A 23,187-nucleotide genomic window follows, 5' to 3' on the forward strand; every position below is an offset into this window, starting at 1 on the left:
AATCCTCGGATTCAATGCGGGCGTGACGACGTCGCTGGGATCATTCAAGCTTATCCGAAAAACATTGTCTGGCGTTTCATAATACACACCATTGTTGAGGAAAATATCGACGCTGTGCGGACGTATTATAACCGTTGGTTGTAAAACAACATCGTTGTCGGGATTGTCGGACAGAGATTCGAAAAGAAAGCTCGGGAGCAAATTGTATACGAAGAGCGCGCAGATTATGGATTTCAGATATAAGGTATGAAATATTCAATGGTCTGCGTTGGTGGAATCCTCCCCACACAGAATGTCATTTTCGACAAACATCCACTGTATCCACTCTATCCACTGGGAACGCTGGGAACGGCGTCTGCAGAACGGAGTGCGTGATTCCGGATTGGTGTAGTATTACAATTTCGCTCACAGCCGGCTGTTGTAAACATCGAACACGTATGCATTCACTTGAGGCCATTGTTGATACTATTCAAAAGGGACTTATTATTTTGGTGCATTCGTCTTGGGAGCACGTATTACCAGCCGACAATATCTTTAGTTATTGCAGGAAAATTATCACAACATTCAGATACTGAAAATACAAAATTCTTGGTATATTAAGAGTATATTAAGTATCAAGTGCGCTAAGTGGCACTTTGGTCACGCTTAGCAAAATATTTTATTTCAAAAATTTGAATTTTATTTCAAAATTAGGAAAATACGCAGGTGCAAGCTTTATCCCGTGACTAAAGTACTTTAGTTACAGCTATGGCCATCCGTGGTTAAAATACTACTTTTTGTGTCTTGAAATCATGTAAAAAGTGGAAAAGATCCAATAAAACTGAATAAAGTTTGATGAATTCATTTTTTCCTCTTCCTTTTGCAGGAAGAGTAAAAAACATAGTGTCGTAAATTTAATTCCAGGACGCTGTCACAACTACTCGGATGCGACGGGTTGATATTAAATTAAATACAGTATACGAAGTAGTTCCATGGGAGAGACGCAGTCGCCAGATTGAAAGTGCTTAAGCGTTAAATAAAAATTCTCCTGGAATTGTACGTCTGGCGAATGGATCTAGCGACAGGTTTACTGGTTCGCGCTAAGTCGCAAAGCCAGCGAGATTATTTCGCAAAGACGCCGGCGCCCGACCCGAATATATATACGGAATTTATGTACGCGGTAATACTATAAGTTGATATTATATTCATTCAATTTTTTGAGGACATCGCTCAAGGTGTCAGCTGCAGTTGCATTTATCTAACTTAAACTTACCTCCAATATTTTTTGCTGTTTATATTTATAACTTTTGAGATATAAATTTTACGGTTTTAATCTTTGTGTGGTATTTTTATGTGCCAAAAACTTCTTAAAAACACATCCGAGCGTAAATGATCGCTTCCTTTGTTCTATCAAAGTTCCTTTTTATATTTACGAGTGTATTGATTGCGTGGCGGTCGTAGACAATATAAAAATACGAGTATATGTGAAGCGTTGGCTTGGTTATAGTCGAATGCGGGAATGAAGAAGGAAAAAGTTCTCGACGCTGGAGAAAAAATGTTTTCCAATGGGGACGTTGGAATAAGTTACGATTATTATGTGTTTTGTCTTCGGCGCGAGCGCCTGTTTGTTTTGGAAGTTAAACGCGGCGGAAGAAATTCGTGCGGAATAAATGATGAATGTAAAAACTCACCGGCACCAGGAACCGTCGCACTTCAGCGAGCGCGTAGGCGATGCGAGCGTGCGCCTCCGCAGGTGTGGCGAACGCGCTGATTTCCACGTGTAGTTCTTCACTTAGGTGCTGGAACTTCGGATCACCGCTCGCCCGCAATTCCTCTTCCTGGAAAATATCACCATTTGGTACATACACTGCGTTGAATTAATTTTAACCGCAAATTGAGTCGGTTTTTGTGCAAAAAATCAGTTTTTGGACCAAAAAGAGATTAAAATTAATAGCTCTCATCCATCTGTGCCACCGGGACGTTCATAAAAACGTTTTTAAATCCCGACATGTTTGTGTAACCACAGTTTGCCCTATATAGCATTTAATATGCATCAAGCAATCAGCTAACTTAATAAGATTGCCATTAAACTCGCGCCTTTCGTAATAAATTTTACTGCGCTATGGAAGTGCTATATTAATATGGTCCTGCATTTCTAAAATGTCATTTGTCAAATCTTTCCTGCATCAGCCTGTTCATAAAAAGTTTATTACGAAAACTTTTAATGAAGTAGAGATAATGATCTAATGCAGAAAAGTATATAACTACATCATTAAAAATCTACTTTGATATTGATTGAGTTACTACGATACCTTGTGTCGATCCTTCATGGACCCGCGACCCAGCACGGCCATTTTGCACATTGTGTCTTCCTGCAGGCGTTTCAAAGAGTTTCCCTTGGGGCCGAGCAACTTGCCCACAAAGTTGAACTGCAAATATAAACAAGCTTGAGAACAACGCGCTGCAAACCAACTAAATAATACAAGTTTTCAATATTATATTACCACCGCCAAACATTTCCGGATTGCGCATTCAAATTCACACCGAAACTTTTTGATACATAAATTTCATCAAAATTTCCTAAACTAGTTTTATAAACTTCTTGATTTCATGAATCAACACCTAGGCGGGATTTATTCTATTATTAGATGAGTAATGGATGATGCTAGTTGCAGGAATTTGAAGCAAAAAGAATAAACTTGCTTCCTTCCGGTTGTTAACGCTTTTGAGAAAAGTGCGACTGTCGCGCCGGCTGAAAATGCTTCATGCCTGCTGCTGCCACCAATGGGTGTTTAGTAGCTGCTTAGACTTTATGAAAAGAAACTTTCATATCAATAATCTAGCTCCCACGCCGTCGAAATCCACCGCGTACACTCACCAACACACATCTAAGCCAGGAAAGGAAAGTTTCCAGTTGCTAGTTGTATGAATCAGCTTCGTGCTGCGGGTCTCAAGCTTCCAGCAGTTAGTCGCAGCTAGTGGGAGTTCTATGCCATCAGCATTGCGCTCATTCGCGATGATTATATACTCGAGTCATGCACCAAAGAGCACTAGCGGCCCGGCTGCGGGAATTTAGTGAATAATGCAAGTAATAACGCCACCAGCGCCAAGGGATGCGAGTGTGGTTATGGACGACACTTTATAAATTCACAAAAATGCTTCATTTTTACTCGTCTCGCGCTTGTAAGAATATAGATTCGTGCGGAAATTCACCACTTGAGAGTGAAGTGGAAAGTTGGTCAATGCAGTGCACGCGCGTGTGTCCTTAACGATACATTTCTGTGCAATTAAATTGAAAACGAGTGCGCGGAATTTTGCGCTTCCGGCGCGCCGCGTCGACATCGATAACATTGCTTTCCAAGCAAACTGCCTCGTTAGCACTGCCTTGTGCACAGGCGGCGATTTTGTGCGGAGTACAACGGGGTATATTGATTGAAACCGGAAGTGGCGGAAGCCGGAAAGCAGACGGTTCGAACTCCAACGTCAAGTTGGGCTGAATTTAACCGGATGAATAATAAATTTCATTTTGGAACAACAACTCGTAAAATATTTCGAAAAATTTTACTTTGTATCAAAAATATTAGTATAGATGTATCGTTAAGTATGTTTGTTACTCATTTACACGTAAACTACTTAAGCAATTTTGTTCAAACTTTACAATATTATAGTTAATTTAACAGAATAAGAAATAGACTAATTTCTGTTGAAAAAAATTAATTGGAAGGGTGTTAAATACGGGATGAAATATTTATTAAAATTTACCAAAAATATTTACATAACCATAAATAAACAAAACTGAAACTATATTAAAATAATTGCAGTTGTAAAATTGATCACAATATTTTCCACAATTTTAAAACCCATCCACTAAAATGTTTACTTTCGCAATAATTCGAACAGTAATTAGCAATCAAAAAATACATCGCCCAAATAAATGAAAATAGATACGAGCGTAATTACTTTTATTGTAATGCACGATGAATTTTAACCCAAATGTATATTGCAATAAATACAATACACGTTCACTAATGGACCGACATTTTCGATCGCATGAAGAGCACACACGCAGCCGACTTTAATTATATTTTATCGCTGTTTATACCATAACCGTAAAATATTTTTAAAAACAAAATGTCACGGAGGCGCGACGCAACATGTAAGTATACACAACGCGCTGTGTTTTGCGTACGTGCGTGCCAGCCGCATTGCGATATTTAACATGCAAATCTCCAAATCCCACACTAATCTACGGCTGGGATCTGTTGGTGGTGGATGCGCCGGGTAAGAGAAAGAAAACACTGGTTCAACTGGTTCGCGCAGTTTGCCAAGTGGACTTGAGGTTTCGGATGGCGCAATCGGTCGCCGATGGCCGTTAGACCCGTTAAGACCACTTGCAAACTAGACAATGCCCGATGTGTCGCTTGAGCGTGGAATGTTAGTTGGAGCATTAGAAGTGCGCTTAAGACATGTTACAATCGGCAAACTAATCGTATTACATCCACCCGGCTAGCGCTATTTTCACGCTTTATTTCAATGCTCAGCAATTTTGCGCAAAAATTGCTTTTTAAGGTAAAGAAGCAAAAAGCAAAGGAAACTGTTGATATTAGCTGGGATTTATCGTGGCTAATACTCAACTATTATATTTATCTACGCTCTTTTTCACTTGAGAGTAAATTTCATTTATAACATTTGCGAAGGGCAGCGTTTGCGCACAGGGAGCAAATAAATGGAATTTTAAATTACTCTCTGATTCAATTTGAAATCTAATATATCAGAGCATAAATCTTGGCGCACTATTTGATTAAATTCGCTAAAGAAATAGAAGAAACGCTGATTTTATATTCGATTCAAAAGTTCAATTAGCTATTCATAATAAAATTATATTTTTAAGTGAATTTATTCATTTCGTATTTATATAATATTCCACCTGATTTGCTGCCAAGAACTTTATGCAACTACTAAAGTTAATTACCGTGACTTATGTCAGTAAACAAAATCCGAGACGTAGATTCAGTTATCGTCGAGTTGGCAAATTATGAAGAAAGTTATAAACAAGTTAAAATGCACTCACACGCCTAATGTGTACGCGCGCAGCCAACAATTAGAACGTGAATGATAGTCATTAATTATATGAGTGCGTGCTTGCGCTGGTGAAGATCGCTAAAATAATAATTACCGCCGGCGCCCGCGCGAAAAAGGGTTTGCGCGCTCGTGTTCGTTAGCGTCGGCCTGCGATTGTGCGAATCCAAATGGGATTTTAATTAAAACGCGCTCGATAATTCTGCTCGCGCGCGCAGATTTACCCAAATTACCATGTTACTTTCTCTGGCATGAGCGCTTGGGGTTGGGAAATCTGTTGGTGGCATTCAATCCGACTGCGATTCTTTTCCCTCTTGCCCGACTTATCTACGAAACGTTGCGTGAACGACGTTCAATCAGTGTAAACACGTGTATTCATATACAAAGCGTTTCTGGAATAATAAACTGACTTTAAAAACACTACATTTATGTCACTTTGATAAATCATCTAAAAAATATTTATTTTATTTTTTAAAATGTGTTTTAAACGTTTGGTATGCAGATTTTATTTTTATATCGAATTGTTGTGGTTGGGAGCGCGCTCACCCGGCGCCTCCACTGAATGCTTGTGCATCGAATTGACGTGGATAAATTGTTTCAATAGCGACGGCAGGACGTTGATAAACGTTGCAAAATTCAAAGACGCAATGATAATATAGATTACCTACTCGTAGAGAGGCAGACGTTCGGCGTGGCAATTTTCGACTCTGGGTAAACACGCAGAGTGCACATCAGATAAACAACCACCTGGAGATGAATAATTGCTATCTGGAGGGTAACTCTGGGTTGCAGGTAATTCGGGCGCGCGCCCGTGCGCAACCACCGGAAAAATAACACCCAAGATTTAATGGGCTCATACCCCAATGATCCTGATCCCAATTGCAACGATTTACCCGCGCCGCAAACGAAATTAACCGTGTTGTTTGGATAAACTCTCCGAAAAAAAAATAAAAAATAAAAAAATTTGATAAAAAATAAATTAAGGGTGTTTTATAGTAGATACTCATAGGTACTTAAAACTTTTTAATGTGTTTTTGCGTTTTTTAAGTGGAAATTAATATAAAAGAGTTTTTTTGTAAGAGATGAAAGGTCGCGGGTGGAAAACGTATTGAGAACAAAAGTAGTTGATGCATTATGAGCGTGGAAAAATTGATATTACTCTGGGCGAGCGAAGAAATACAAAAGAAGTGAATTAGAGTGAAGAGCGGAAAGAGTTGTAAAAAGCATAAAAGTGGAAAAACATTTTCGATGCGCGGCGTTTCGTTGTTTTCGCGCGAACCTTTTCCTCGCGAATGGTGGAGAGGTGAAACAAAAAAGTCTATTTAATACAACATTAAGCGTTTTCCAGACGCGAATATTTTATAAAAAGGTCCCTCAGCGCTGAAAAACAAAATATGCCCCCTGCAAATTATCTCGACTCGGAAAAAACCGCACTGAATCAGATCCACTTCTGTGATCACCGAGTGCGATAATGGAGAGTTACTTTTTCAATTCATAACACACATTGTGTGAGTGCTGGAAAAAGAACCCCTCAAATAATTCGCTGTGTATGTGAAAAACAAAACATGAAACAAGCGCGCAAAAAGAGGAGAAAAAAAAATGCAACTCATTTCCACTCATACAGAGAGCGCATTTAATTTAAAAAGCGTGAACTCCGGAGATAAAGCCATGGCTCAATCATTGTCAGCGGGTGCGGTCACATAAAATATGAAAAGGCATCGCCCGAGGCGCGTCAACAAAACACGCGTTCTCCCACGCTTGCTGCCGCTACTGCTAAAGATGTTCGAATGTTTGTTCGGGCGCAAATAAAATTTACTCACCGAACTTGGGCCGCACTTGTTCGCCGGAGCGAAAAGTAAATAAGCAACTATGTCAAAAACTTGTCAAACTTAAACACACGCGCGCTGCGAAACTCCGGTGGCGATCGAAGCGAAGTTTGAATCATTAAAGAGCTCCAGCACGGATTAAGTTGTTTTTCGTGCCGCGTGGGAGCACCAAAATCGCAATAAACTCAACGCTGATTTCCAGCGCCCGCGCATTGTTTGAGCGTTTTCAAGCGGTGGAAAGCGTTCAGCCGTGGCAAACAGGCGGCATACTTCGGACGCTTCAATTTCGCATGATTTCGTCAAATTATCTAGCTTGATTGCGTACTTTCAGGAGCGACGATGGACTCGGGGAATGGCCACTCAAATGGCGAATCTTTTGCGTTTTGCAAATGGAAAGAAGGACGATGTTCAGCTTGAGTGAGCGCTCGTGAAGTGTGCATTCAAGATTAGCAAATGCGGGAGAAATACCAATTCAAATCAGGCGAGACGATCAAATTGAGTTGAATAAAAATAAATATCTTTACAGAAATTACATATAAACAAATAAAATTACGTTTTTAATGAAAATATACAGTACAGTACTGAGGCTCTGAAAACAATGTTTTTCACATCAAATAGCAAAAATCACGCAAAAACAAACAAAAATTATTTCTCCTGTTTTCTACTTTTAATTAATAATAAATTATTTTACAGTACAAAAACACTAATAAACTCATAATTTCCGCAAAAAATGCATGCATAATCTTAATTTTTTATCTTTTACTTTAAAACGCATAATAAAACATCACTTTGTTTAATTAAAATAGTTTCGCCGTGTCAGCGTGTAGTGTTGAAAGCGCAACTAAATAAAAACATCAGTGGCTCAAAGTTTATGGGGTTGTAAAGATGTATAGCGCCCGGGCAATGTTATCGAACATCTAGTTTGAACTACGCTCCGGATTCCACCCCGAAGAAAGATAAAGAACGTGTAGTTTGTGCTTACATACAAACGGGATACAAATAATACCAACTTTGTTGGTTCTGCAGTAAACAACTCACAAGTTCAAATAAATACTATGCACTAATAAATCTTTGCGCTTAAAAATTAATCTTAAAGTAGCATATAACGCAGAATTCAATTACTGAAAAAAAATTCTTTCAAACATGGGCGAAAATAAATTATTTAAGCACGAGCAATTCAAAAAAGAAAATTCAATCAAAAATTCGCGTTTTTTTTTGCTCCAACGAATATTATCAACGACTTGAAAAAGAAACGTTCAACAGCGAACAAACGAACGGAAGGGCGATTTCAATAGAATCGATTTTATAAATTACAGTTAGATATACGACGGAAGCGGAGGTGGGATGAGGTGAAGCTCGCAAGGCGGAAGAAAAAGTACAGGTAGACGATGCGCGCATTTCAATGTACGTACACCGGAAGCTGGCGGATGCTGCGAGACGATGGAAGACGCATGGCAAAACGGTGCGCGATTTTCCGGCAGCAACCAACGATGCTGCTCGCTTTCCTGCTGAAAAACGTCTCACAAAAAAAGAGTGTACAAAACGCGTGCTTACCTTCGGATGATCACGAACGGGCACAACAACCCGTACTGCAACTTTAATGGGTTTATCTCGCGTTATGTCCACCATCCTTCTCGACTCGGAGTTTTTCATTTCTGAAATAGATAAGAAACGTGATTAAATTGTTTGCATTTCAAACGTAAACTCATCAATAATGACTACATTGCAACGTAAAACGCGTAAACTATTTCTGTTAAGTACTTTTCATTAAAGCATCGCAGTTTTCCGCTGTAATGTTCTGCACTAATTGAATTCTGAATGCTTCGGAACGTGTTCCGGTTTTTTGTGTCAGGCATTGTTAATTAACAATGTAACAATGTAAAAACAAGCGCTGCTTTTTAAAACCGAACAAAAAATTCACTACTTTTTTGTGTGTTTTTATTACAGTGCCATATGTTGTGCGTTTTAATAGCGTTTGTCGTTGTCGACGGCGCTGACAGTGATGGCGGCTGGGGTATTCTGATCAGCGCAGGCGGCAGCAAGGTGATAAAACTAAAATGCGCATGCAAACGCGCTGCAAACAATAAAACTGCGCGAGACATGCTTCAATTTAACGTGTTGAAACTATGTGGAGGCGCCGGGCATTATATTCACCCAAGGGAAGTTATATTATTATTGCTGCCACATTATGAAAATAATTTTAATGAGAAAAACACGTCATAATTATTTTAACATTTTAATTGTTTATATAAAAATAAACGTAATAAAAATTGAAATAACATCAGAATTAAATATTTCGAATTTTGTCATGTGGATTATGATGTCAATCAGAGTCTGTAATGCGTGTAATAACCAATAGTTAAACAATTAACGAGGATGACAATGGACGGTCCAGACACCTGGTTACAATTAGGCTGCAGGGTGATATAATCGTGTGGCGTTGGGCACCGATGCGCGTTTCATGGCGATGCCTTTTATTCTAATCGCTTGTCTAGTGCTATGGGCGTACTTGGAAACAAAAGCACTTACACATCTACGCGCGTGCAATACTATTATCTGGAATATTAAATTTTAGCACGTCGTGAATTTACATCGGCGCACAAACGCGGTCGGAAACAGCGGGGAAGCAATGAGCTTTTGGTGATTGGCGTTTATGTGCGGAATGTTGCTAACATGTTTTGTGCATGCTTGTCTCGTCTACTTGGTAGTTATTATATAAAATAGGGAAAATACATCCTACGGGCTTTAATATAATATTCTACATATAATGTGAGTGTATTTGTTTGTTTGTTATGCTTTCATGCAAAAATCAATGACTTAATATTAATAAATTTTGGTGTAGTGATACTTAAGATCATGGAAAATAAAATGAGTTACTTTTTAATTAAATAAAATAATTTTAAGGGTGTAAATTAAGTGTTAAAAGTTGATATAGTGATTTAATCAAAATATAGTTTAATTTTTTAAACTAAGGTGGCGCTAAATACTATTATTAAATAGTAGAATTTATAAATTCATAAAATATTTAAGAACAAAAGAATATTGTTGTTATTTTTTGTCAAAAATTAATGTTAAACCAATATTTGTATCAAGAATTATGTTTTTATGTTTTGAGCACAAACAGTTGTGTTAAAATGCAACAAAATTAACAAAATGAATTTTGATAGTTCATAAAATATTTATGTATTGCAATAAATACAAAAACCTTGCGTTATTTTTGTTTTTATTTATATTTAACTAGCAAACCAAAACGACTGCCAAGAATAAATCAGGCTATACGATGCAAAAAACACCTTCCCTAGCTTCTTCTAATGTGATCATGATTAATGAAATCACAAATGTGCCTCGACGGCGACCCAAAAAGAAAGATAAATCTACGCTAATTAATTACAACTTTATTTGACGCCGTCGAGAATAATCCGCTTCATCTTACGAGCACATACTTACATACATAAATGAATTTAATAATTTTTATAAAATTTGAAATTTAGTTTATTAAATAAATTTCCATCTTTTATATGTAATAATACTTGTATGCACATGGTGTAGCAGTTGGCTGCGTGTAAGTTTATTTAATTAATGAAAGGTCACTGATTGAAGCTTGACGTAGGTGCAAAGTTTGCGCATTGCTGGCTTGTCGTCGGATTCGTTTAGCGCCAGCAGCAAATGCAACTGCAAGGGTTGTGCTAGCGTGACAAAATCGCCACAACGCACATGCATCATTTAAGCACGGCGTTGCTTTAATTAATCCAATGCGGCTGGCTAATACGGTTGAAAACTGAAAGGCTAAAAGCTCTCGACGGGCATAATATGCATGCATTCAATGTGGAAAACTTTGACATCAAAATTGCAGATTGTACCGAGATATCTGGATGTAAAGATGAAAACAACTTTTTTATATTGTAGTAGTACATTAAGTATCAAGTGCGCTAAGTGGCACTTTAACCATGTTTAGTATCGTGATGCTTACGTTATTTTTTTTACTTTTGCTATATTTCCACAATTAGTTTCGTTTTTCCACCCGTGATTAAAGTACTTTAGTCACGGCTTTGATCGTCCGTGTTTAAATTATCACTTTTTGTCTCAAAACCAAATATTTGTAGACAAATATATTTAATTTTTGTCGTAAAGTCTATTGTATAAAATAAAATGTGAAAAATTAAAATATTGCACAGAAAATGCGGTTCCCCGACGGGCAATTCGCGAGTAATATTATAAAACGTGCCTTTCGTTGAAATTAGTTCGGGACTTTTGCCGCCAACAACTCCGGCGTCCAACTTTTTCCATTTCCGTGCGAATACAACTATATCCGGTTAACCTCCGCACAACGCACGCCGGTGCTTCATTTTAATACACACCTAGGCAGTCGACCCGAGAACAATATAACGAATAAATGTATAATGTATAATGACATGCCTACTAACCCAACACCCTTGAAATACAAGCTGGTTATCACCGGCGTAGAACAATTTACAGGAAAAGTGCCTCGCGTAAAGATTTTGTATCTCATTTTATATATTCTGTGGAGGCCATTAAAAACAATGCGAATCTGGTGCAAGGTGGATGATTGAGCGCGGAGAATGGCGGAGAATGAAAGATGAAGGCGTATGTATGTGTGGGGGTGGAAAACAGCGGCTGGGAGCGGAGTATAATGACGGCACAACATTTAGACGATGCTTTCGTATGAATTCTTCACCAATTAGCGAACGCCAGGCTATTGTTATCCACCGGCGACAAAAGGCTCTTCAACGTGGGCAAAATGTCTACGTTTGGGATTATGCATGCAGGTTTAAAATTTGTCTTTGATTTGTTTCATTTTTAAAGGATAATAATGAAACAAAAATTTATTTAAAAAAAATTAGATTTATATCAACCGAGGTGTATAAATAGATTTTTAATAGAGTATCAATAGTAGTAAACTGTACTTTAGCCACGAGAATAAAGTAGTTTAGTCACGGGTGTGACTAAATTACCACTTTATGTGTCTCTAAACCGTGAAAAAGTAAAGTTTTAAAAGTGGCAGTAAAAAATCTAAAATTCTGAGCCTAATATTTGTTATTAAATAATTTTTTAAATTTCCGCTTTATATTCAACAACCCATTACTGCGCTTTAATAAAAATTTCAATATGTTGAATTCATTGAAGCTCGTCTAGAAGAAACATTACTCTAATCGTTTGCAACGTAAAGTTATCCATGCCAAAACACAGTCTCAGCATTATGATGGCCGTAATCTAAGAACCGGAAGACTGCGACTAAGCATTTTGAATATTTCGCCGGCGCCGGCATAAGAAAAGCAACAGTTTGCAAACATTAGAATTCGCCGGCACGTACCGCATGCATTTGCGCGCCGGTAGTAGTGTGCAGGCATACGGTGGAAATGCGCTGAAAATTCGAATGGCATTTTGACGTGTCGCGCATGTAAAACTGCACGACGCCCTTCGACGCCGCCTCATTAACAATTAGTGCTCGCCGAGCGCTTAGCGCCGCCATTCAGCGTGCTAATCGCTTAGACGCGCCGTCGCGAATTGCTAATTGCAAAGTAATTTACTTCGCACCGAGGCATTCAAAGACTTATCGAGTTACGGCGTCCGGAATAAAATAAAGTTTAACGCGCACTTTTTGCCGAGCTCCTTTTGTTTGAATTTGAGTGAGTGGTTAACTACTATTTTATTTTAAAGCAGGTGTTAGTTTTTTTATGATTAATTTTCAACTCAATTAATTTTATTCAAGACTTGAGGTGTAATTAATAGTGTATTAAATATCAAGTGCGCTAAGCGACACTTTACCCATGTTTAGTAAGGTTTTTTTTATTTTAAAACGTTGAACATCATTTGCCCACTACTGGGAAATGTGAGGTTATAAATACATGAGTTTTAAATGCGCAGGAGCAAGCTCCAACCCGTGACTAAAGTACTTTAGCCACGGCATTATCCGTTTGTGATTAAAATACCACTTTTTGAATCTTAAAACCGTGGAATAAATGAAAAAATCGATTAAAAGTGGGAGTAGAAATTAAATATCCCATAAAGTTTTAATAAGTTTGTAAAAAGTTGAATGCGTTGCCATGACAACATTGATTACAGTTAAAATTTAAATTTACTTATCGAGAGTGCGTCGATTGTTATCAGATTTTCAAAAATATCACTGACGTTCGTATTCGCTTCGAAATGATCGCCGCAGCGTTGAGGAACTCAACGCGCGCACTGCTGGCCGGGCGAAATCCAATCGCGCCCAGACTGCCGACCCCCTCGATCGACGTCAATCCCAAGAAGTGCCTGCCCAAGTTGAACCTGACCAGAAGCCTCGTTTCCGCCCCGCCGGCGCGTCGCATTCCGTTAGCATCGAAGCTCGGCTTTTTCGCCTTCTTCTTTCTATTCCTGCTGGTGCCTGAATTGGCGATGGTGGCTGCGATTCCTAACCACGCCGGGACGAGCATTGATGCGATCAGGCGCAAGCAGGAAGAGGAGGAGGCACGCGAAGCCGAGGAAAATGAAGAGTAAATACGTTCACAGTGTACGAGTACTTTTACATTGCAAATAAACGTTCTTTGTGTACTCTTATACTGAGAAAGACAGAAAATGGCAGACAGTTTGTTATTCGGATATAATTGAATGTATGCACGTAACTATCATTGGGAAAACTCTTGCGTGACCCATGTTCAGTGGGGTTTATTGGATAAAGTGTGAAATGAGCAAATTTCCTTTCAATTTCCCACTTGGTGCACTCGGTGTTATGGCGGACAGTTCGGCCTAATAATAAAAAACGAGAAAATCGTAAATTTCGCGTATTTTACGTGTAATGGAACACAGTTCCCAGCGATTCTGAAAGGTTTCAAATTATCCAGTCCCGACAAAAAACATTACGCAGAATAAAAGCCCATTGACATAAAAAAAAAGAAACTGAAAAATTCACACCGCAAGTATTTTTCACCAAAAATGATTTTTGATTAATATTTACCGAGCCATTAATGCACCGAAACCATATTCACCTACTGTTAATCTATTTAAATATAAATGTACATTATCTCGACCAGTAATCGAATGATTATTTACATATTAATGAATTGTAAATGTCACGCATTGACTTAGCGCCATTTCAATTATTCGCGAGTGCTCGTCGCCATTGCGAATGCATTAGCATTTCGATTAAATTCAAATTAACGTAAAATGGCCGATATATCGACGGTAGCGGTGTAATTAAGCTGTCTATTTTGACGGCGGTGGCGGGAGGCGGTGTGGCCCAGGTAGATACGACCACAGGCTACGACGACACACACGTGTAAAGTGTGCTGGCACATCACGCAAGCATCGCGATTCGATTCGATGCGCGGAAATCGTGCTCCGCCGTTGCGAGGAGACAGGAGCACGTAATGAGTTTATGTCACACACAATCATGTCGGCCGCGTGTGCGAGTATTGAATGCTGATAATATTTAATTTCGCCGCGGCTATCATCCATGGCTTCCGTTGACAAATTCACTTACATCCAATTTTCCACTTTCAAACATCCCGAGCGCAATCGGAGAATATTTTTCTTGTCAAAACAAATTGTATTACATCGCCAACTATAAAACCACCAGAGGGCGTTCTGTGTAATGACATATGACATATTTTAAAATTAAATATACGCAACCAAATATACAATTTTAGAAATAAGTTGAAACTCATTAAAATTCACTTCCACTTCACACATTTGCAAATCAATCGATGCATTGCTGTGGAAAGCGTCAATTTGTAAATGAATTCGACGACATTTTATTGACAGATGAAACGTGTTCAACATACATTTAATTAAAGTAGGTTTCCAGCTACTTTCGAAACTTATACATCCGCCCAATCTCAGAAAATCTCTTTAAATTGCGTTGTATCGTTGAATTTCATGCTTAATAAAGTTTAAATGCCTGAATTAGGGGCAGTAAAATAATCTGAGGTTGTGATTGTGATTGGAGTTGGTTACAGAACAACAATCAGATAATTAAACGACGACGGATATACATAACACGGTCATAAAGGCGGCTTCCGATGTAAATTGATCGGAATCGCACAGCGGACGTTCATTACCGCTCGCATTACTCGTATCCCCATCGTATAGGCTTTATTTGATTGGATTTAAATTTACTACATATTTGCATTTAGACTTAAATTCGTAATAGTTGTTTTAGAAGAGTGAAATTACACGCTTCAGGTACTGATTCACGTGCACTGCTCACGTCGCATCGCATTGGTCGGAGAAGATTGGTGAAATTGCGAATATGCCAGACGAAATGGAAAACCTGGCGAGCGTCTGGCGCTGCAATCGTCTTGAAAATCAAGCGCAAAGTGGCGTAAGTAACAACAGGTTGGCCGGATTGTTTTGTTTTCTTCTTGGTGGCTGTCATGTGGACGGAAGAGACTCGAGGATGACGGGGGTAAATGTGTGTGGCAGTGCAACCGCTGGATGGAATCGATCGCTGCAGAGCTGGAAAGAACAATAGAGACCCAATTCTATTCATGCGTTCGCCTCTCAACTTTGTGTGCTGCATATTTGCAGCGAATGCAACCTACCAGTTGCAATTTCCGATAATAAATCACTCGCGTAGTACTTAAGTGCTTCGCGTGCACTAATGATATTATGCTATAGCTGCAGATTAATAACGGGAAGATTTTCTTGGAGAAAAAAATAAAGTTTGTATCGAAATGTGTTTTTGCTGGAAATATTTTACTAATTATTCTAATAATCTACAAAAAAAGTTAATTTTTTTTCTTATTCCTTTTTTAGGTCAAAAAGAGAGAATTTTTGATAATATTTTCAAAGGAAATGAGGTATAAAATATTTAGAACTACAATAAGAGTTGAAAAACATTTAAATTCTTTGCTAAAATATTCTTTGGATACACATGTAATAATTTGAAAAAATGTTATTTTTACCGATAAACATACTGTACTCTGAATGGGAGTCACTTCTACCGCTAGCTTGGTATGGTGCCCTGAATCGAGTCACTTCTACCGCTGCTCTTGTACGGTGCTTTGAACACGAGTCACTTCTACCGCTAGCTTCGTACGGTACCCTGAATGGGAGTCACTTCTACCGCTTCCTTTGTGTGGTGCCCAAAATGGGAGTCACTTTTACCGCTAGTCTCGTAAGGTGCCTTGAATCAAGTCACTTCTACCGATACTCTCGACGGTATACTGAATACGACTCACCTCTACCATCACCCTCCTAATACTAGTCACTTCCACCGGCAGTTTCGTACGGTGCCCTAAATAAGAAATCAGTCAAAAAATGACCCGAAAACTCACGCCAGATAAACAAAATTCTAAAATAAAAAAATTGACTAATATTCTGGAATAATTCCTACAATTATCAAAGATTAATATAAATTTGATTCAAGAAATCAAAATAAATTCAACTTAAAACACTTTTGATGACCAAAATAAAACAAGTAAACTTGTATGTGTAGAATGATAGCCATAACATGCGAAAAGCAATGATTCGCTGTGGGAAAACACCGCGTGGAAATTCACGAGCTCGACTCCTTTCGGGACTTCCATAAATGCGTGTTTACTATGTATTTTATGTACGCAAGCTCAAGCATCTCCAATATTGCCGCGATATTAACTCGACCATCGCGCGCATAAACTCAAATTGCTCGTTTTATTACTTTAATTTACTTTAGTTTTCCATGCGGTTCGCACAGGGTCCGCGTACGCTGCCATAGCGAAAATTAATTAAGCTAATATTTACAGTGTGAAATGAGTAGTATAGTATCATTGACGAAATGGACAAGTTTACAGAGGAAACAAATTTCCAACGAGCTCATTAATGACAAGTTTACCCAAGTGTATTCAAAGGTCCCCGACGGCGTTATTAAGTTTAAGACCTTCGACATTATTTTTGACTCTCAAATGTTTAAAATAACAATTATTACATACATACACTGCAAATATTGTTGCAACTTCTGGTTCGGAAAACATTCGGCCAAAATTATATTTTGAAAACATTGTTGGGTATATACCGCACGCGCAATCAAAACAAACTTTTGTTATTGTTGCTGGGAATTGGCGTGTGGGACAAATTTTACAAATTTGTGTCCCACTCGAAGCGTGAAATATTATGACTAAATTTGCATTTTAAAATTGAAGCCTCAAATGCTACCGGAATATCACAAAATGTAATTTTCTGTCATTTATTCAACTTACACTAATTAACAACGCTTGTTTTATGAAGCGCGTCGCTGGGAAACTTACAAATTCTTAGCGCATTCTTTTCGCTACATTCAAGAATCAAATTCCTTGTAGATTGTAATAAAGTTAGCAAGTATCAAAGAAGTAATAAAAATTTAAAGAATATTTTATGTACATAACTTAACTGGTGCATCTTGGGATACTCCGTCTGAGATTCATTTAAAATTCATTCATTATTATAATTAAATTGCAATGTTTCTGAAGTAGCACTGTGGGGCCGTATGCGAGGAACGCGAATTGCGGCCAGAAGGCATAAATTAGTTCTAATTGTTGGGATTTGCAGCATAACTGTGGCAATTAAACACAAAGTTTTCGGTCAAGTTGGTTACAGCAATCCACCGCGCCCGAATATAATTCAATAGAAATCGCATTTTGGAAAGCACTTAACAATATCTGTTTAATCATTTCGTTTTTCATATATTATAATTAAATTACACTATTTTTAATCACATTTTGTTACTTTAAATTAATTTACTAAATTTATTACTAAAATTATTTAAACATCAAAGAAAATAAAATCGACGTCAATCATGTTAATATTTTTCCAATATTTCAATTCGCACCAACTCAGCAATTCGTACAAATTTAACGCTGTTGGATTTTTTGCTAGCGTATATAAATCAATCGCAAACTATTTTCATATTTCGCGCAATTGCATGCAATTTTTCCACGAAATCAATTGAACCAACAGTCCCACAGTGCAAACACGCAAATCAAACAACCACCGGCACGTCGCACACGCTGTTGATTTACTATCGCGTATAAAATAAAGTTTTAAAGCACTTAAATAAATTATCTACAGGCATATTGAGCGCAACAAAACAAAAAACCAACCAATCACCGAGAACGGAAATTTATTGACTGAAAATACAAAAAATACATTCGCATGAATAATGCCGTCCAGTTAATCCGCGCTTTTTTTCATTTCAAACGTACAGAAAAAAATTAAAAAACAAGTTGAATTACTCTGCCAACGTTGAATTAACCGTGTCACTTGCGGCAAATCCGCGCGCCTGAATACAAAATACATTTCTTGCGAAATAAAATACTTAAAGCGCGAAGTAAATTAATTATTACCTCAGGACTGGCGCTGGTGGAAAATGCTAAAGCTGGACAAACAGAATAAAGAGATAATGCAAACGCAAGCTCTCAAACGGAATTTTTCCGCGAGATATCCGAGCGTGAAAGTGTAAATTGAGGTCGCGATGAGTTGCAACGTGCTTAAGACGTTAGCTTTGTGCAAGGATAATGCGTGTACGAGCTTAACGCTAATAAACACAGCTGCGGAATAGTTGCAAACAACTGCGAACATTATTATTCTTGTCTTCAGTACGCTAATCAGTTAATAACATGCGAGTTTGTAGCTGTTTCAGATTAAGATAGTGTCTGCACTTTGGATTAATTATTCACAACACATTAAATTCCTTAGATGTTACGAGTAAGTCAGAAATAATATGTTGTTTATCCCCGACTCAATTAAATTACATTTTCCCCTGTTAAAAATACATCAGACGAGTGGTTTCCGTATTAAGTGAATGCAAATATTCAATTTGAGATACACTGAAAAGGCCAAGCACGAAATACTCTTACGAGGTTTCACAAAATTACTTTACTCGCGTATAAATTTAAAAAAAAAGCATTAAATTGTTTTTCGTCTCTTTTCAGGAATCCCAGGTCACGTTTAATGCATTTTAATGTAATGTAAAGTCGCCTAACAGAATTTAACATCTAATGTAAACTAAAAGGTTTTCTTTTTCTTGAGTATAGAGATGAGAGTATAGAGATGTCTGCGCAGCATGAAATTAATTAACACAACAAATGGGCGCATCGGAAGGGACGCTCGAAGCGCACAGCGTGTAGGAAGTCTTCATTTATACGGTCGCTTTGGTTGTATAGGTGGAGGCGCCGGGCGCGCACGACTTTCGAATGTTTCTTACTCGAGCAGACAGTCACTGACACTATGCGTCGTGCTGTTAAATGGAAGGAGACTATTTTAGTCGAGGACGAGATAAGACGACGAGTCGCGACGTGCGACTCCGTGAATAGTTGAGCGGAGAAGAGTAGCTTCTGCTAACGGCGCGGCGCCTCCGCCAAAACTCGCTTTTGTTGGCGGAATGCATAGATAAATAACGGTAGATTGGGTCGTTGCGTCGGCAAAGTTCTGCGTTAACGACATCCTTACTTTGGCGATCTTTAATTCCCACCTTGGATTAAACTAAATTAGATTAAAAACGATTTTTTTATTTTTTTAATGAAAATTTTGCGAAAAATAGACGTAAATGAATTGTTTTATACGCGTCGTCATTTGTAAAGGTTTTTGCTAGTATAAAAAGAAATAAAAACAGAGAGCAACAAAAAATACTCATACGTTTGCATCGGTAGGTACTGGACTGTTGTTCGCTGCGTTCAATTCCCAGAGCGACTACATTTTAGCATCCCCGAAACTACGAACGCCGGCATTGAAACAATAAAAACACGCAGTAAAACCTCCATGCGTGGGATCATCTTTCGGAAAAATCCAAAAGGGTTACAGTCGTCATTTTCCCAACGAGGAAATCCACGTGTCCTTTTTCTTTTATATTTGATCTGAATATTAATGAAAAAGTTGATATTTCGTCAATCAAGGCAAAAATATGTTTTTACGGCCCTAGGGAAGCAAAATATAAATATATTTAGGAGAAAGCTCAATTAAGGTAATAACTTGTCATTAAAAATTTGTATTTTTAATTTTTTTATGAATTTTTTTTTTAATAAAACAACTTTTCTCTGCGAAACTTTTCAACTGCCAATGTACTGGTTAGTTTTAGATATTCTTTTACACTCAAAATTTATTGCTGGTAACATAAACTTGAATAGTATTTCGACTGATAAAGTTTATCTGCCTGTTGATTACGCTCTGCCACTGCAAACGCAATAAATTCCCGCCTTGGATATTTGCGTGAATATTTATAACGAACGTGAGAAATACGAGTGGAATGAAAATATAAAAAGGGACTACGAGGCACGCAGGTTATTCAAATCAATCGAAATCCATCGAATCGGTTTGTTTGTTCGCCGTGTGTTTCGTCGCGCACACAATAGACAGATTCTCTGCGCGCCCGTAGCCGTAGCTTTAAATTTATTCTTTATTCCTTGTTCCGAGCGTTCCATTCGCTCGACACTTTTTTACGCCCTCGCATATTCCATTTATTCGCGCTCATTGTCGGGCGCTTCTTTTATGCATTATATTACAATGTAATGTGAGGCGGCAGGATGTATCAGACGCCTGTTTTTTCCAAGCTGCCGAGATAAACAGCAATTTAATTTAAATAAGTCTTAAGTGCGTAAATCTTGTTCCATTTCGTTCAAAATTAACTGTGGGACAAACACGCCCTTAAAATACCCGAAAATGTTTTAAAAATCCAACAGAAAAATAATGCACTTTTCCTCCAAGATGTTTTTTTAACCCCGCGCCGATAAAAATACGTCCCCAATACGCCGAGGAACGTAATTTCCATGTTTACCAACCCTCGCGCGCGTCGATATTGGCATCCCGCAAAAGTTCAAAGCCCACCCACATGTGCGACGCAATTCAAATCTATTCTCAGCCAAACGCCGCTGACATTTAAGCAAATGTTTGTTCTGAGGAATTAATTGGAAGCGTAATACGGCGATGCAGCCACGTGCAAGTTTCGCGCGCGGATAATTATCGAATGTTGGTCATTTCGTTGTTGACCGCCCCTTGGAGGTGGAAATCTATTTTGCGCCTTCACGCGTACCCTATCTCGCTTGTGCTTGCCGCCGGCGCGACTGATTTGTGGTCTGAATGACCTATTTTACACTCCGACGGCTATAAATCCAATAAATCTGTACGTCTGAAAGTGCGAGCCTGGGCCGACACGAGCAAAATAAATATTTCAATTCGTTACTAACAAGCAGGCAACATGATATATTGCCTTCTCCAGCCGTGATGTATGCGTGTCTACAGGTGAAAGACAAGAAGTCGAAAAAATCTTAAAATTTAAAAAAATTGCCGCTAGATGGCGTTACGTTATTCTGTATATAACCTACAAGAATAAAGCGAAAAATACGATTTATGCGCTTGATACACAAAATGTTTACTCGCATGAATGTTGGAGTGACGTTCGACAAACGTTGAAATTGAATGTTAACGTTGCAGTAAAATGAGGATAAATAGCGGATCGTGAACGTCGCGCAGTCGATTTTGATACAGGTATTTGCGACGTGTCAAGAATCGACAAGTGTGCAGTATAATGTAAATATTTGCATCGCAGCGCGCAAATCCATCGCTTCTTTTCAATTTCATAAGAATATTTCATACGTCTGTCACAAATGCTGTAGCCTAAACACTGTTGGAATGTAAAACGAAAATAATTTTATACGATCCGAAAATTGCATTGCTCGCAAAAGGTGAACCGCTTGCGCGTGGTGAGCCGCTAAAACCCGGTGGAATTTTTCAATCCATTTTTATGAATATTTCACTTTATACACTCTAATATGAGTGGATCCTCGACCGATTTGTATTTCTTTTCATCGTCGGTTATACATTTTTTTATATTTTATGCGCTCATCGCATTCCTTTTCCGTCTGCTTCCCTTTGTACATTGTGTTGCTGTGTTTTCGCGCTATACTCTTGTGTAACATAAAACTTTCATGGCTTTCAGTACCTCGCTACATTGTGCAACAAATTGATTTCGAGAAAGCGGATACTTGCAGCACACCGTTCCAGCTGTTCGCGCGAAGCTCAATATTAATAATCGCCGGTGAAAATGTTGGCCGGGGATGTGTGCCGCTATGTTTGATGTATTATAGATTGAAACGTTCGCAAAGGTGCGGAAGGTGCGGTGGAAGGTACTGGCGCATTGTGTGCAGTGTTATTGTTACCGCGCGAGGAATTAATCTAATTGGAAGTTTGCCGCCGAGCGGGAGGTGAGCGTCGGTCGAGCGGTTTCAGGTTAACAAAGATTATCAATCAGGAATGGCGGATTGATGAGATGGAACCACGCGTCAGCTGATTGATATTGGAAACGCCGTAAATTTACTTGCAACAATTACCGCTGCGAGTGCAAACAATTAACCACTCTAATCGAAATCGACATTTAGCTTCCAATGATTTCCACTGTTTAAACTGCGCTGTAATTGCGTAAATTTAAGTTAAAATGGACAAAACCATTATATTTTTATCTTCCACCACTTTTTCATCGTTTCCAGACACAAAAGGTAGTATATATTAATAATCATGGGTGGCCAAAGCCGTGACTAAAGTTGTGCTTAAAGTGCCACTTAGCACACGTGATACTTAATATACCCAAAATTAACCTCAAAGTTTATTTTTGTAAGTTTGGTTAAATTTTAACCTAAAATTTAAAAATAGTACGACTTTGCACTTCTAGATGTCACCACAAAAGTACCATTTTAACCTCCTACGATTCCCAGAGGACACAGACAGATGTTATATTTTATCCATGTCATCAAAACGAAACGTTCGTTAAATCGAATTGTGCGAAAAGGTGACCGATTCCGGTCAGAAGGTGAGGATCATAAATCAAGACCGAAAATAAAAAGGATCCATAAATATTACGACGCTGAAATTCGCTTTTATGCGCAGCTTGCCTTAAGAGGTCCCCATCGTGCGACTTTTTCACCGCCTGCCTAACTCACAGCCAAGTTATAATTTTATCAAAACAATAATCCAATGAAAGGTAAACCCTTCATCCGAAATTTGCTTTCCGCACGTCATCACTTTATTTATTAAAACGTGCGCAAATCCTAACAAAATATTCCCTACTCCCCGTTCTCTATTATTTTTGTGTTAAATTGTTTTTGAACTTGTTGGTTTTTTTATTTAACTTCTAGCTCTAAACATTCATTTGCGCATTTATGGCGCCGGTGCTTTTTTTCGTGTTTGTTTGTGCTGATATAAAAGTTAATCACATTTGCGATGAGAAACAAGGCCGCGCATTGCCATAATTTGTGGAGGAATGGAACAAACGCAAACAACGTAATATTAAAGCGCATAGTCAAAATGCAAATTTCTTCGTTATTGCCGTCAAACTAATGTGCGCGAGTGGCGCTCATTT

General features: G+C 38.3%; 1 protein-coding gene across 5 annotated transcripts in view; it reads right to left on the reverse strand.

Annotated features, from left to right (window-relative positions):
* Positions 1–23,187, reverse strand: part of LOC135799706 (KH domain-containing, RNA-binding, signal transduction-associated protein 2-like) — a 104,556-nt gene that overhangs the window by 22,791 nt on the left and 58,578 nt on the right. For all 5 annotated transcript variants that reach the window (XM_065312902.1, XM_065312899.1, XM_065312900.1 and 2 more), the window contains 3 exons: positions 8,439–8,539; positions 2,292–2,408; positions 1,671–1,817 (listed from right to left, as the gene is read on the reverse strand). In XM_065312902.1, coding sequence (XP_065168974.1) covers positions 1,671–1,817; positions 2,292–2,408; positions 8,439–8,539 — 365 coding nt within the window. The remainder of the gene's footprint in view (positions 1–1,670; positions 1,818–2,291; positions 2,409–8,438; positions 8,540–23,187) is intronic.

Source organism: Atheta coriaria, unplaced genomic scaffold (genome assembly GCF_025399875.1).
Source record: "Atheta coriaria isolate IRGN ID8LTWV9N9 unplaced genomic scaffold, Caltech_Dcor_3.1 hic_scaffold_9_pilon, whole genome shotgun sequence".
Classification (NCBI taxonomy): Eukaryota; Metazoa; Arthropoda; class Insecta; order Coleoptera; family Staphylinidae; genus Dalotia; species Dalotia coriaria.